This window comes from Borostomias antarcticus (assembly GCF_949987555.1).
Source record: "Borostomias antarcticus genome assembly, chromosome: 7".
Classification (NCBI taxonomy): Eukaryota; Metazoa; Chordata; class Actinopteri; order Stomiiformes; family Stomiidae; genus Borostomias; species Borostomias antarcticus.
Genome location: NC_140240.1, coordinates 19,710,421 through 19,726,682, shown reverse-complemented (window position 1 = coordinate 19,726,682; position 16,262 = coordinate 19,710,421). Strand labels below are relative to the sequence as shown.

Here is a 16,262-nt window from a genome sequence, read left to right as displayed (position 1 = left end):
GGTAAATAAAGGGTTTTAGTATTGGGTTCAATACAACGCCTTGTTTGTCAGGACCGGTATTTGACAATACTTCAACTTCCTGTCTTATATGACCGTTAAAAGAGCACGTTATCTAACAGGCCTGGAGCTGTATGGGGTGTGTTTACCCTCTGGTGAGGTGAGTGTGTGTGTGTGCGCTTGTGTGTGTGTGTTTCTGTGTGTGTGTGAGTGCGCGTGTGCGTTTATGCTTGCACACCTTGTGGCTGATTGCTTCACAGTAACGCATTATAAGTCTTTCGTTTAGTTTTTTTTTTTTTTACCTCTGAACGTTCCCACGTCTCCCTGGGGACAGGCTTGGTGCGCACCTGTTCTACCAGCCGCGCTAATGAAGCATTCCTCCTCTGAGGCGCCACTAGCGTGAGGTGTCCATGTTGGTCTCTGATGCCTGCCAAGGCAGCTGGGCGAGAAGAGGAAACAGGTCTGCCATGAATTTAAACTCCTTGGTACAACAGCTAGTTCCGACCGCGCATTGTGATTGGCCAAGAGGCATTCGGAGCCGTGTCAATAACCATGATATACCAACAGCCAAACCACTCCGCCTTATTGCATCGTGGTTGCCTGTATCAATGGTAAAAATTGCGGATGGCAATGAAAGCGACGCGATTTAGTGAAATTGAACAGTACAAAGCAATATTTTATTTTATTTGTTATTTTAACAACAGTGCAGTGTGGTGGTATAAATGCAATAACACACTCGAGGTTGTGTCTATGCCACATCACAGCCGTGCCAATAACCACGATAAAGCACTCCCACTCGTGTGTTTTTGTTGAAATATAACTAAGATAGGAGAGAGGTTTAGTGGAAAGGTGGCACGTCAATTAGATTAAATCAACTTTATTTGTCCCCAACAGGAGGTATTGTCTTGGGTTTATCAGAGCTTTGGTTGAGCTCTGCAATCAACAAACAACTGAGCAAGTTATAGGATGATGGGACATTGGATATCTCCTCACCATATACATAAACATATGCTTTCATAGAAAGATGTTATTTTATCGGGGCATGGGTATATATTTTGATTTGCAGATTAGGTGCTGTAGGAATAATACTAGTATGAATAATATTTGACCAGTTTTTCATCTCCCTCTCTTTGTCTCTGTCTCTCTCCATCCCTCGCTCTCTCATTCTATTTATCTGCTCTGCCATCACAGAATGTGTTCAGTCAGGTGTGCAGTCAGGTGGTCTGGCTTTGTGCTGAGTGAGGCCAACGTTTTCTCCCTGACCGCCTCAAAACACTCTGCTCCCTTTGTGGTTTAGTGTGTCTACTGTATCTCTTTTATAGTTTGTGTGTGTGTGTGTGTGTTTCTGTCTGTCTGTCTGTCTGTGTGTCTGTGTCTGTCTGTGTCTGTGTCTGTGTCTGTCTGTCTATGTATGCCTGTGTGTGTGTGTGTGTGTGCTCTGTTCTCTCTTTGTACATGTTGCTGTTCACACCCAGAGGATGTGATTCTCATAGACAGAGAGACTGTGACCTCAACGTTTGTGTATGTGTGGGTGTGTGTGTGCGCGTGTGTGTGTGCGTGTACGTGTACACGTGCATTGAGCTCTTTGTGAAAGTGTGGAAAAAACTCAGGGTCTAGTGTGTGTCAGGGTCATGTGCGTGTGTGTGTGTGTGTGTGCACGTGTGTCCGCGTGCCTGCACATGTCCTCTCATGGGAAATGGAAAAGGAATTTGAGGCAGCCAGCCAATCACACACACACACAAACCCACACACACACACACACACACACTTCAAGTCCTTCAGCTGAATTATTGCTTATTCCTATATTCCAAATAAAATATCTTTTAAAAGTCAAAATGATTAATTTGTCTATGATTCATCTACTTGAATATTGGGATGTTTGTGTGAAGTCCTGGTGTGTTTCTAACTGATGAAGGAGACTGATGTTCTGATGTTCTTCCCCAGGCTGTGCAGCCTGACCCTGAAGAAGCTGCTGGTCCTGAAGGAGCTCGACCGGGAACTCAGCTCTGTGGTGATCGCTGTTAAACTACAGGTGAGAACCAATCAGAACTCAGCTCTGTGGTGATCGCTGTTAAACTACAGGTGAGAACCAATCAGAACTCAGCTCTGTGGTGATCGCTGTTAAACTACAGCTGAGAACCAATCAGAACTCAGCTCTGTGGTGATCGCTGTTAAACTACAGGCGAGAACCAATCAGAACTCAGCTCTGTGGTGATCGCTGTTAAACTACAGGTGAGAACCAATCAGAACTCAGCTCTGTGGTGATCGCTGTTAAACTACAGCTGAGAACCAATCAGAACTCAGCTCTGTGGTGATCGCTTTTAAACTACAGGTGAGAACCAATCAGAACTCAGCTCTGTGGTGATCGCTGTTAAACTACAGCTGAGAACCAATCAGAACTCAGCTCTGTAGTGATCGCTGTTAAACTACAGGTGAGAACCAATCAGAACTCAGCTCTGTGGTGATCGCTGTTAAACTACAGGTGAGAACCAATCAGAACTCAGCTCTTTGGTGATCGCTGTTAACCTACAGGTGAGAACCAATCAGAACTCAGCTCTGTCGTGATCGCTGTTAAACTACAGGTGAGAACCAATCAGAACTCAGCTCTGTGGTGATCGCTGTTAAACTACAGGTGAGAACCAATCAGAACTCAGCTCTGTGGTGATCGCTGTTAAACTACAGGTGAGAACCAATCAGAACTCAGCTCTGTGGTGATCGCTGTTAAACTACAGGTGAGAACCAATCAGAACTCAGCTCTGTGGTGATCGCTGTTAAACTACAGGTGAGAACCAATCAGAACTCAGCTCTGTGGTGATCGCTGTTAAGCTACAGGTGAGAACCAATCAGAACTCAGCTCTGTGGTGATCGCTGTTAAACTACAGGTGAGAACCAATCAGAACTCAGCTCTGTGGTTATCGCTGTTAAACTACAGGTGAGAACCAATCAGAACTCAGCTCTGTGGTGATCGCTGTTAAACTACAGCTGAGAACCAATCAGAACTCAGCTCTGTGGTGATCGCTGTTAAACTACAGGTGAGAACCAATCAGAACTCACCAAAGAGATGAGGAACATGAACTGTAGTGGCAGCTCACTATTCCCAACTCAAAACATTTCACTTAGGAGAACTCAAAGCTGACCTTATAGCAGTGTCTGACAGCAGTAAGCCTACTCCCACAAAATCGATGGGGGGTTATCTGTTTGACCCGTGTACAGTAGTGCATGCCTAGTGCATACGTGTACGCTTGCATTCGTCCTTCACATCTACCAGAGCCCACCACCTGAGGGCGCTTTCCATAATTATTTTTTCTCATTGCCAAGTACATTTTGCTTTGTACATAAAATACTTGCTTGGTCTCACAAAGTTAACTGTATTCTACTCAGGAGCCTGCTTACTTCCTGAATCCAAATCCACATTTGTTTAGCTCCTGAGCCCCAGTCATTCTCTGTGCTTATAACAACATTAATTGTCTCCAAATTTCTCAAAGGTATATTCTGTAGGCCGAGAGGAATCCAACGATGTCCCCCTCTTGACGTTTGCTCAATGTCCCTGACCGTCAGATAGAGTGGGATACTCTCCCAACTGAATGGGAGTAGATCTAGCTCTAGTCATTATATCTCAACAACAATTAGATGATTCTTGTTTAGGCGGTTTGATCATATTGCGTAGATCAGAGATAGAGTATATCTAGGTCATATATGTGCCTAAGCATGAACAAGTTAGTCATGCCGTCAGGTGGGGAGTCTGGGGGATCTGGTGGTAGAATGCAGATTTGGCGCTCTCTACTGTTCTAATCACCGATTGGCTCTGCGCTCAGAGGCTGGTGCTTCAGGAGGATCTCTGAATAGAATGGGTGTTCTGAATGTGGACAGTAGCTCCTGGATGTTCTGGAGATCCACGATCATTAGCTGAAAATTTGCTTTTAACATTTCATTAAATAATCAACAATTGTACATGCTGACCATGATGCTTCATGATGGGGTGACATGTTCATTGTGGACTTTTATTTTATTTTTATTTGTTGAGTTGAGTGGTTAGTTTTGAAAGTTGCACGTGTCCGCTGAAAAACAAGGGCTTGTGTGTGAGTATAGTTAGTAAAGGGTATCCTTTTATAAGGGCTTGTGTGTGCGTATAGCTAGCAAAAGGTATCTTCCCCCTTGACGTTCAACAGGCCCTCTGGGGGCTCAGTAGTTGCTGAGGCCTACTGGAGCAGTTTCCTAGGTGATGGCTTGTTCACCGGAAACGGAGAGAGGAGACAAGATGTCCGTTCTGAAACGGAGACAAGATGTCCGTTCTGTGGGAGAGAGTCGTTATTCTGACCATCACCTGCTCTGAGGTTCTCCACATTCTGATGTGGTCAATGTTGGGTCGCAGTGTGCCACCCTGTCACTCCAACCCCTCCCTGGAGCTGTGTGGGATGTGATCAGAGGGGAAGATATGCTGTTGTACCCTGCGCTCTCTCAGTGTGTGCTGTATTGCTTCTGTAAACACAGAACTGAGCACCTGCCGTTGGCCTGGTCAGCACAAGAGTATGGGCAACAGCCTGATCTGGTTGTCTGGTGATCGTGAGATGCTCTGTAATGCTTCACATTGATTTCATTATATGCCATATAATTAATGAATTAACTTCATTGTGTTTCTTTTAGTATGAAACATTCAGATAACCAGTGTAAATGCCTTTAACACCGTGAATAATGGCATTGTCTTCCACAAAGGGTATAGGTGAGGGATGGCATCAGATCATGTTTCTTCAATGGTCGTGTTTGAGATATTCATGGCTAATCCCTTTACTGCTACAGCATTGGCAACACTTCTTTTAAGATTATGTGAGATTGATTGTATATAACTGTAAATTAGCCAGCATATGGAGTTGAACTCTCCAACGCATCTGTTAAAGGAGTAGTAAAGGGGAGAATCATGTTTAGCCCTGTTTTAAGGTTACTTATGATCATATACAATGGTTCAGATCAAAAAGTTGACAAAACTTGCACTTTTGAGAAAGTCTGATAATTGCTCTACCAGCGTTTTTGTCACACAATGGATGTGGGTGGGCACCTTGAAAAAACATTCAAAAAACATGTTAAACTCTCAATTTCAAAGACAAGAAACTCACCGAGGTGTTAGTTGGCGTTCTGACATATAATTCTCCATAAAGTAAGATTCTAGTTCATCTGGAAAGGCTTTTTTAAATATTTAGCATAGAACTATTTAGCACATACGTGTGTAAACTTCCGCAAACTAGGTAGCCTAGCAACATAAACAATAACAATAGCTACCGTAAGTAGTTCCGCTTCCCTATTGGCCTGAATCCCCTCTGCGGCTTGATCTACACATCTACAACGGTCGCTTCAATACAAGTCAATGGATTTCATAAAATGATCAATAAAACCCTACAGGATTCATACTTTGTGGCGAATTTGATGTCAGAACACCAACGGACACCAATTACCCCCTCGGTGAGCTTCTTGTCTTTGAAATCGAGAGTTTAACATGTTTTTGAATGATTTTTCAAGGTGCCCATCCACATCCATTGTATGACCTAAACGGCGGTAGAGCAATTATCAGACTTTCTCAAAAGTGCTAGTTTTGTCAACGTTTTGATCTGAACCATTGTATATGATCTTAAGTAACCTTAAAACAGGGCTAAACATGCATTTTTCCTTTACTACTCCTTTAAAGGTATGTTATGACTGTGCAGTGTGTTTAACGAGTTGAGGCGCGGTTTGAGTGATGGGTGCAGTGGTGTGTGGTGATACGTCTGAATGGGATGTAACTCACACGCCATGTCTGAGCCGCCTGTGCTCCAGGAGTTGTTAATTTTGTTTTGGAGAAAGCCAGGCGAGGAAACGCTCCGTCAGGGAATTCTCACCTTCGGTGAATCGGAACAAGTCAAATCCGCTTGGGATTCATTAACGGGGTAGTGTGCTATTTTGGACATTTAGCCCTATTTGTGGTCTCTCTACCATGAACCTGAAACATAGAGACCATAATTTCACTGATCGTTCCAGTATTGAGCTAGCTGCAGTTTTTCTGCAGGCTCTCACTGGGCTACAATGGAAGTCAATGAGGGCATACGTAAATGTGTTGAAAAACTGTGATGAATGTGCTTTTCTGAGACGGGAAGCACAGGGTGTAATCTTACCAGTCTCAGTATGCTCTCCTGTGAAATGTATCACAATCTGAATATTTTTAGGTATTTGGCATCAGTCAGGTGTCAGCTGCTCCGCAACGCTGATGTCCAGCCCCCCAAAGATGGTCTTCAGGAGCAAGCCCCACCCGGACTGGACATGGCCAGACAGCAGTATCTGTCTGAGAAGATCAGAGAATTCTGTTATGATGAGGCTCAATACATCACTTGCCCCCTGCCAAAGAATAGCTCAGAAGAAGCCCCCTGCCAACCAGCAGCTCAGAAGAAGAAGACTGTCCGTTTATAGGCCCTCACTCTCATTATAACAATGGCACACATGCCACACATGTGACACCTTGCACCTTATCTATACAATAGACAACTGACTCTGCACCACTGTACACTTGAATCAACACCTGACAACACTTGAGCAATTGCACACCTTGTCTATACAATAGAGAACTGACTCTGCAGTACTGTATACTACTGTACACTATACTTGACATGTTATGTATTTGCACTGCCTGTATCATGGACACAGTCATAGCCATCCATGATCAGATGGGATAAGTAGATGAGCGTGATACTGATATAATGCTAATTTGCCAGATATTATTACGATTGGCCTTTCAAGTCTGCCTACACTTAGGTTACTTAGCTAAGAACCATTTTAATTACAATTTACTTCTAAGGGCAAATACTTAACCTTACTTTCATATTTTGATATCAATATAATATCAAGATCCTATATATATATATTTACAAACTATTTACAAACGACATTACTACCTGCTGACTCAAGCAAGTAGATGTCCAAATAACCCACTGTGTCTTGGTCTACTTATTCACCACCTAAAGGGAAGTGCAAAACAGCAAGTCATGACTTTTATCCAGAAACAGAAGTTGAACCAATTGCAGCAAAATAGCTAACATTACAGTAACTGCTTTAGCCACTGACCGCTACCATTAATGTTATGGAAGCTGCTGCTAGTTATTGTGAGGTCATGAGATAACTGGCTATCCAGCTCTCATTGTGCTGGATTAGCATTGGAAGCATTGGAACTGATGTGTCCAGGCGACAAGACCTATCTTAAGGGGAGACACCCCAGGTGAATAGGGAAAAAGAAATCCTTAATAGGTATCACCATCAAACTCCCCCAGTTTGTTAGGTACATTAAGGAGCATCTTTTTTGTATTACAAGTTTTCAGAAATCTTATGGATTAATATGCAAATTAGGCATTATATGGCTAATTTGCATAATTTCAGGACATACATTTTTTTAATTGGTTCAAGCCAGATTCAAAATTCTTGTTTCATTTTGTTCACATATCCCTATTCAAAACTTTGGCCAGGGGGATTTTTGATATCTCTTTTCTTCACTTCAGAAATCAGAAAATACTGTCAACAGTCATAAAAAGACCAATTTTCGCCATGTTTTAGGGATAAACTGTTATATAAATCAGGCTATGAATTAAATTTTAAAAATTCCCCTTGGCCAAACCCTTCAGAATATGGATTGGAACAAAACTGGAAAGTTAGGTGTATGTAGGTGGTACTCAAGTGGTGGTTTTGATGTCCCTAAAATAAGAAATAACTCATTTTGAGAAAACGGCCTTTGAAAATTTGTATTGTAAAAAAACATACATTTGCATTGTAAACCAATATTTACAAACACAATATCCAATCACATCATTAGTAACAACATTACACAACATCTGAAAACACATAGAAACTGAATAACACAGCATGTTGTGGATTCAAAATAGTCCAGGAGTAGACATTTTGTATAGAGAAGCAAGACCTGTTTAGTTGGAAGCCCACTCACCACGTCAAGGTACAGCCCACGAGTGGGGCGTTAGTAAGACGAGACTAGAGACGAGACAATGTTAGTAGGGAAGAGAACATTCCCTTTTAGAAAGCTTGTATTATTTTGTTAAACAGATCATGGACAAAGATAGACACATTTGACGAGGACATGCATAAGAAAACAGATTATCTAGCTTTTTGTGTTTTTTTAAGCGTTTTACATGGAGAAAACATGAATGAATGAATGAATGAATGAATGAATATGAAGAGTAAGCTGATTCATAAATACACAGGACAAGATGTGGTAAACAATGCAGGGTAAACACCAATAGAAGCTAAATATAGATTGCCAAACAAACAAGTGATATAACCATCGTCAAAAGCAACACCATAGGAGACATCAAGCTACGCCGTCATAGGTGTACAGAGTCACTCCTCAGATGGCACCACACTAGCTATCCACAAAACTGTTCTAGGCAGCTAGTTTGTAGAACCCACTCAGCTGGAGTTCACAAAACTGTTCTAAGCAGCTGGTCTGTAGAACCCACTCAGCAGCAGTCCCCAAAACTGTCCTAAAACCACAATATGTTCCTGGTGCGCATGGGGTTGTCATCAGTGAAGCAGACTACCCCATATTGCCGCCTTCATGTTGTCCACTGAACACTGGTTATTGAGAATTATTGTAATAATTCTCAATAACTGTAATAATTTTGTAACATTTTGCATTTATTGGCAGTCAGCTTACCTACCTCTGGGTCCACATCTGCATATGCCTGCCTAATCTGCTCTCTGCTTCTGTGCAAGGACTCCAGACCTCTCTCTATTTCAGCAACTGAAATTAAAACAGTTTATTTGTTCAGTTTATGGATGCATGTAGAAATGCCACAGGTAGAGAGAGGGAGACTACTGTGCATATGTATAGGCTTCTGATATTGGCTAGAGAGAGAGAGAGAGAGAGAGAAAGAGAAAGAGAAAGAGGGAACACGTTTCAATAGCCTACTTGTCACCCTCTTGTCATGTTTCTGATACGTTTTCAGATGAAGCCCTGGGATCCCTAACACTTTACTAATCTTTTGGAGAGCTGCATACCCCAACCCTAACTCGTGCGCTAAGAGGACCATCCTCACATTGACATCAAATGCAACATCATTCCTAGTTGTATCATGAAGCCGAGTCGATGTGTAGACACTTTTGCGATAGCCATTTCTCACAAAGACTGCACTCTAAGAGCAAAGTACTACAGAACCCACTATTCTGAGGATCTATGTTAATTTTAAGACCAGTCCCTGCTCAATTAGGACAAATCAACCCAGTTATCAGCTCATTCAAACGCGCCACATCTCTCTGCTGCTCACTGGACATGCTAACGCTAGCCTCATCTCCCTGCTGCTCACTGGACATGCTAGCACCGGCTAATGACAACTTGCGCGAATAGGCACCTTATATCTCATAAATGTAAACCTTTCCATTTAGTTTCTCTTGTTTTCTGTTCAACCTTGCGGGCAAACACTGTTGTCGTTGTTGCTTATTACGTTTAGAACGCTTTACAGACGGCATTGTTTGGATTAGATATCAGGAAGTGGAAACGTGTCACATGACGCGCTGAACCAATCACGTTCTCAGAAATCAACAACAGCCCATGAGATTTCACGCTTAGCATCAAACTCGCCTTTGTATTTCCACGATTGGTTGCTGATACAAATGAAACTATCAGGATTGGTTGCGATAACATAATACTCGAGAGCCAGATCTCTCTAATGATATATCACATGACCGGGTCCAAATAACGCCCGCGGTTCGGCTCGTTTCGAAAGAAGGCTAACTTTTGGTGATTTTCGGAAACGGACTAAATGAAGTAAAATAAACATCTAAATGCGTATTTTTTATGTTTTATTACCACTAGTATGAAAGAAGACATGTTAGGGAAGCAAACTAGCACAAAATCTCAAATTTGACCAGGGCGTTGAAAAACGATGTTTTCACCTACCGTGTCTCCCCTTAATTTATCAGATATTATTTCATGTCATTTCAATTCACAGCTATTTCAGTGGCACGACTAGCTTCCGTCCTTCCAGTCCTGAACAGAAACAAGCCAGCCACGCACATAAGCCAGGCTTTACCTGGCCTGGTTGATTCCAACTTGTGTTATGTCACCATGTACTGTGCATATCTACTACCTAACAAGCCCTACATAATGAGCCGTACCTAACGAGCCCTACCTAACGAGCTCTACCTGACGACCCTTACCTACAATTCAACAATTTCCCCTCGGGCATCCGCAAGAATGCAATGGGGTCTGGAAACTTTCTTAGTTAATTTTCCATTCCCAAGGGGCATTACTCAATATACACTCCAAAGCAAGGTAAAACATTTAATTCCAAACCTTTGCAGTTTCACATGATTGACCCTGTGGTCCAGGGTCATGACAGTCGCTAAACACTAGATCATGCAATGATGCTCATTCTCCTCATGCTTCGATCTCTGACCTTTCACCCTCTTAAGTAATGGTCGTACATCTATTGAAAGGGGTCTATGGCAAATCAAGCCTACATGCCAGACTAGTATTGCCCTAGATTGTTTTGTACCAGTGGCTGTACTTTTGAACAGATTTGCAGTGAATACAAGTTGACCAGCAGTGCTGCTGGCTGTTCTCAGCAGAGTCTCAGACTTTGATGGAATCTTTAAGATTAAAACGGAAACTTTTCGAGCGCATGACATAAGCTGTATATTTAATTTAATTTTACACACATTAAGGACAACTTATACTACAACTTAATATGAGACTATAAAGCCTTGTACACAACTAGCCTGACACTCGGACTCGCCATTTCGTTTCATTTCATTATTCAGTCTGAACAAGCTCCCATTGCTGCTGTTTTCCCAGATGGGCGTGGCCGAAGTGGAGTCCCCAGTGATTAGTTCATCCCCTAACCAATCAGATCTCGCAGTTTAATTCTGTCATCGCATTCAAAGGACGCTGATTGGCCTGGTTGGAATTCCAACCGAGAAACCACTCTGGACGAGAGCTTATCTAGACCCCGAATCGCATTTAGAAAATTAAAGTGGCCCTGCAATTCAGGGGCTGGAGCCAGGCTACAGTAGAACTGTAATAGCTGTACAATTGTAACAGTGCAATTTCCCCCTGGGGATCAATCAAAATTATCTACTTACCTACCTACCTGTATGCTAAAACATCTGAAAACCTTTGGTGTTTGGATAATAAGACCTGTCTCTTTCAAGGTTCCCTAATATGTATTTTCTCTACGACAGGGGTCTAAGCGCATCCTGAGATCCAACGAGTATGTCCTCCCTCCAGACGGACTGATGGAGGCAGACCTAGAGCTCACCTTCTCCCTGCAGGTAGGGTCACACCACACCCTGGAGCTCTCCTCCTCCCTGAGGGTAGGGTCACCCCACACCCTGGAGCTCTCCTCCTCCCTGAGGGTAGGGTCACCCCACACCCTGGAGCTCTCCTCCTCCCTGAGGGTAGGGTCACACCACACCCTGGAGCTCTCCTCCTCCCTGAGGGTAGGGTCACACCACACCCTGGAGCTCTCCTCCTCCCTGAGGGTAGGGTCACACCACACCCTGGAGCTCTTCTCCTCTCTGAGGGTAGGGTCACCCCACATCCTGGAGCTCTCCTCCTCCCTGAGGGTACAGTAGTTATCACAGCATACACTCTGCAAAAAAATTTACATCTGCTACTCTGATATCACACCACACACTCAAATAATGAGTATGCTCTGATATCACACCACACACTCAAAATAATGAATATCTGCTACTCTGATATGACCCTATTCTGGATTCATTGAGGATGTTCAGATGACTCGTTTTGTTTCTATCCATGCTTTAAGATTTGTTTTTATTGCGATAGGTTTGTGGGTGTGTGGGTGTATGTGCATGTGCGCGTCTGCGTGTGTGTGTGCGTGTGTAAATAATTCTACACACCTACACTATTTGCCCTTTCCTTGAACAGAAATGCTCATCATCATTATAATGATGATTAACTGTAATTGTGGTCTTCTTTTACAAAAGACCATTGCCTTGGCCAGAATTAGTACACAGTGTATCTGATATAGCAAGCTGTTCCATGCAGTATAACTAGTGTATGGAAGCATAGGCACACATGTCCACCCTTTTCAGCTTTGGTGGATGATTAGAGGCTTTCTGGGGTGGAGGATCTGAAGGAAATGACCGACATGGGAGGGTGACAGACTGAGCTGTTGGTAGGATGGATGTACAGTAAGGCGTGATGTAACATTCTAACCAAACACCTGTTGTTTGTTTACTGTCTGCATTTAGTATCCCCACTTCCTTAAACGGGACGCCAACCGGCTGCAGATCATGCTGCAGAGGAGGAAGAGGTACAAGAACCGCACCATCCTGGGTTACAAGACCCTGGCAGTCGGAGTTATCAACATGGCTGAGGTAAGCAGTTATCAAAATGGCTGAGGTAAACAGAGTTATCAAAATGGCTGAGGTAAGCAGAGTTATCAAAATGGCTGAGGTAAACAGAGTTATCAAAATGGCTGAGGTAAGCAGAGTTATCAAAATGGTTGAGGTAAACAGAGTTATCAACATGGTTGAGGTAAGCAGAGTTATCAAAATGGCTGAGGTAAGCAGAGTTATCAAAATGGCTGAGGTAAACAGAGTTATCAAAATGGCTGAGGTAAGCAGAGTTATCAAAATGGCTGAGGTAAGCAGAGTTATCAACATGCTGGGCTGAGGTAACGTAAAACAGCGTTCGATGCAGTCACGAGATGCCACATATTAAGGATCGAATGTATCGTTCTTCCAGTGCGTATCAAATTGTCTTATATCGGAAGTACTAGCTCTGTAAAAAGAGAAGAAGAAGTCTTGAGTCTAACCTTGAGTGGGATCTTTAGTTTAACCCAAAGTTGCCAAAGTAAGAAACCCTTGGACAGTGAATTGTGAAAGTCCATCATTCAATCCATTCCATGTCGACATACTGTAAGAAACACGTGGAGAGTATGGATGTTCTCACCTACCCTTTCCCTCTTCCTGATGTCTGTTCAAGCTCTCCCAGTTGGTCTCACAGTACCGTCAGGGCTGGACACCATGCCATGGAATTCACTCAAACCACCGAGAGTGTTGTATTAAATAGACATATGAATATATTGAACAAAGCCCTGTCAGGCTGGCTTTTCTGTTGGAAAGACAGGACAGGAATGGCAAACTCTTTCAGATAAACCTGTCCTGGGGATTGATGGGTAATGACAACTCAATGACAGAGAAGAGGGGTGGGAGTGGTTGTATTTTATTTAGGGTTTTTAGACTATGTTCTTGTCATGGCGAAGTTTCATTAGGGTGTTTAGACTATTTTCTTGTCATGGCGAAGTTTCACTAGGGTGTTTAGACTATTTTATTGTCTTGGTGAGGATGTTTCAACTTTAGGGTGGTGAGGAGGTTTCAATGTTTGGTTATTTTCCTGTCATGGTGAGAAGGTTTCAACGTTAGGGTATTTTCCTGTCATAGCGAAGAGGTTTCAATGTTAGAGTATTTTTCTGTCATGGTGAGGTTTCACTAGGGTGTTTAGGGTATTTTCCTGTCATGGTGAGATGCACAAATTAGATTTAGAGAGACAGGTTGTGCTGCCTGCACAGAAAGGAAAACAAAGCCCCTGTTCAGCACATGAAATGGTGAGCTTGGGTTAAGGATACTAGAGACTGTGTGTGTGTGTGTGTGTGTGTGTGTGTGTGTGTGTGTGTGTGTGTGTGTGTGTGTGTGTGTGTGTGTGTGTGTGTGTGTGTGTGTGTGTGTGTGTGTGTGTGTGTGTGTGTGTGTGTGTGTGTGTGTGTGTGTGTGTGTGTGTGTGTGTGTGTGTGTGTGTGTGTGTGTGTGTGTGTGTGTGTGTGTGTGTGTGTGTGTGTGTGTGTGTGTGTGTGTGTGTGTGTGTGTGTGTGTGTGTGTGTGTGTGTGTGTAGGTGATGCAGCACCCGACAGACGGAGCCCAGATCCTTGGTCTCCATAGCAACGTGAAGGAGGCCCCTGTGCGTGCGGCGGAGCTCAGCGTGTACTCCCTGTCCAGCCAGCCCATCCACCACCACTCGCCCGGGAGCAAGACCAAGGCCTCAGGTGGGAGCCCAGGGCCAGCAGCCTGTCAGGGGTCAGAGGTTAGCAGCCTGTCAGGGCCAGCAGCCTGTCAGGGGCCAGCCTTGTGTCACGACTAGTGTTACCTATCCAACTTTACCCAAGAAGCCGTCATTTGCCACAAATCATTCTATGAACAGCATAGACAATTGCCTCAACAGTACATGAGTCCAGTGAGTTGTTTAAACAAAGGAATATGACTTGGTAGAACACAGAGTTTGCAGTGCTTAGTAAACTTCCTGGCCTTTGCAGTCTCCTGTTGCTCATTTCTTTGACATCATATTTCCACATACCGTTTTAACTATTTAAGTCCCGTGTCATCAGAAGAGCAGGTGGCTTCTGCTAAAGTGCATTCAGCTAGGTAGCCGCAGGCGCACTGACATGGGACAGCGCCTGGCTCCACAGACCGGCCCTGCAGAGAGTTAGCCTGAACCAGGACAGATGAGTGTTAAGCTAGGAACACACCGGCATAGCAGGAAATGGAGGCTGCTCGTCTCCACCGTGCGTAAAACTGCTGCACTCTGAGCGCCTCCTGAATGAATGGCGGCGGTGGCCTCACAATGCCAGCTGCACAACAGTATAGCAATCTGCTTTGAAATGACCCCTGAACCCCTCAGTCCTGCCAAATTACATTTACTGTCAAGGATGACATACAGTACTGAGACCTCTTAAATAATGATTCCGATGTCGTTCATTCACCCAGCACAGTCATTTTGTCCTTGAGGGTGAAGTGGGTTAATATGCAGGCGGGAGAGGTTTCAAGGGAACACTGAATGAGCTAGAGATTTACTGAACGTTGTGACCGTGGCCTGGTTCTGCCTTCCAGACCGCTCCCCCGACATGGACAACTACTCTGAAGACGATGACGACAGCTACTCGTCAGAGCAGGAAGCCAGCGACGACGCTGTTCAGCCGCAGGTGAGAGACTGATCAGAATCTTATGATTGAGTGATGTCATTGGGCAAGAACAGCCTGATACCAAGATATACTACTGAGTATATTTTCCATTTCAGCACGTCAATAATAGAGAAATAGACAGAAATGAATATTTAGTCTGGAATAATGGTACTAGTGTAATCTTTGTGTGCCAGTGTAAATTAGAAATTACATTTATTAATTTTACATTTAATTTATTAAAATTACATTTCATTTAGACAGTATTTTCCCCACTGTGTATCACACAAACCTTTGTCTCCGTCTAAGGACTTGTACGACGAGGATGACGAGGTTCAAAGAAAGCCAAAGAAAGCCCGGAGGAAAATGATCCGGACAACGTCAATGACAAGGGTGAGACTGCGAGAGGGCAGTCAAAAATTCAAATGTCGGAAAACTATTGTTATTTTGTATGAGAAGGAGAATGGCCCCAGTGTAGTCCCTTGTGGCACGCCTTTGCAAAGCAGACCATTTTAGAGATCAGTTGAATGTTTAATGTGACAGCATTATAAGTAGTGTGTGCCACCTACTAACCATTTTTAATTCCAATGAATTCCCATGCATTATTTTCAGTTGCTTAAATTCATATCTAAAAGTACCAGCTATCTCTTTTCAATGCCGTTTTGGCAATTGCCTACTTGGCAGCATCGACTAGCGTGCAGCAGCTAATCAGCTATGGCTTGACTGTGTTTGGTCTGAGGCCCAGTCGTACTGTTTTAGCGCGTCACAGAAAATGTCCTATCAATCCTCTCAAGTTAAAGGATAAGGACACTGAATTTCATGTTTAGACCTATTCCTGGCTCCCCTTGCATGTATCTGACTAGTACAGGTTAAAATATTTCTGTTTTGTGCAGTACAGAGTTCTGTGTCAATAATGTCGGCGCGCGCACCCTGGCTCGTTGCTAGCTATGGGCACACTCGAAAAACTCTTCAAAGTATGGTATACGTGGATTTCAAGTTCAGGAATTACATGGTTTATGCTTACCAAGCTCTGAAGTCGACCTGTAAACACCATACAGTAGGTCCTTTCGCCTCTGCATTTTGAAACAACAGTAACTCTGTGAAATTCATCCGAATCTGAATTTTGTGGAGGTTTACAGCGTGAAGGAATGGCTGTTGTATGTTCGGTGATATTAGTACTGTTTACAAGTTACTGTTGTTTTGAAATGCAGAGGCGAAAGGACCTATGGTGTTTACAGGACGACTTCAGAGCTTGGTAAGCATAAACCATGTAATTCCTGAACTTGAAATCCACGTATATCATACTTTTTAGATTTTTTCGAGTG

At 43.4% G+C, this 16,262-nt stretch overlaps 1 protein-coding gene across 1 annotated transcript in view; it reads left to right on the top strand.

Moving 5' to 3' along the window:
• The window catches only part of LOC311311422 (phosphofurin acidic cluster sorting protein 2), a gene marked incomplete at both ends in the record, with an annotated part of 86,132 nt that overhangs the window by 21,483 nt on the left and 48,387 nt on the right, over positions 1 to 16,262 (top strand). Inside the window, 6 exons of the mRNA XM_084441131.1 lie at positions 1,942 to 2,029; positions 11,200 to 11,289; positions 12,235 to 12,360; positions 13,878 to 14,028; positions 14,870 to 14,961; positions 15,247 to 15,330. Coding sequence (XP_084297257.1) covers positions 1,942 to 2,029; positions 11,200 to 11,289; positions 12,235 to 12,360; positions 13,878 to 14,028; positions 14,870 to 14,961; positions 15,247 to 15,330 — 631 coding nt within the window. The remainder of the gene's footprint in view (positions 1 to 1,941; positions 2,030 to 11,199; positions 11,290 to 12,234; positions 12,361 to 13,877; positions 14,029 to 14,869; positions 14,962 to 15,246; positions 15,331 to 16,262) is intronic.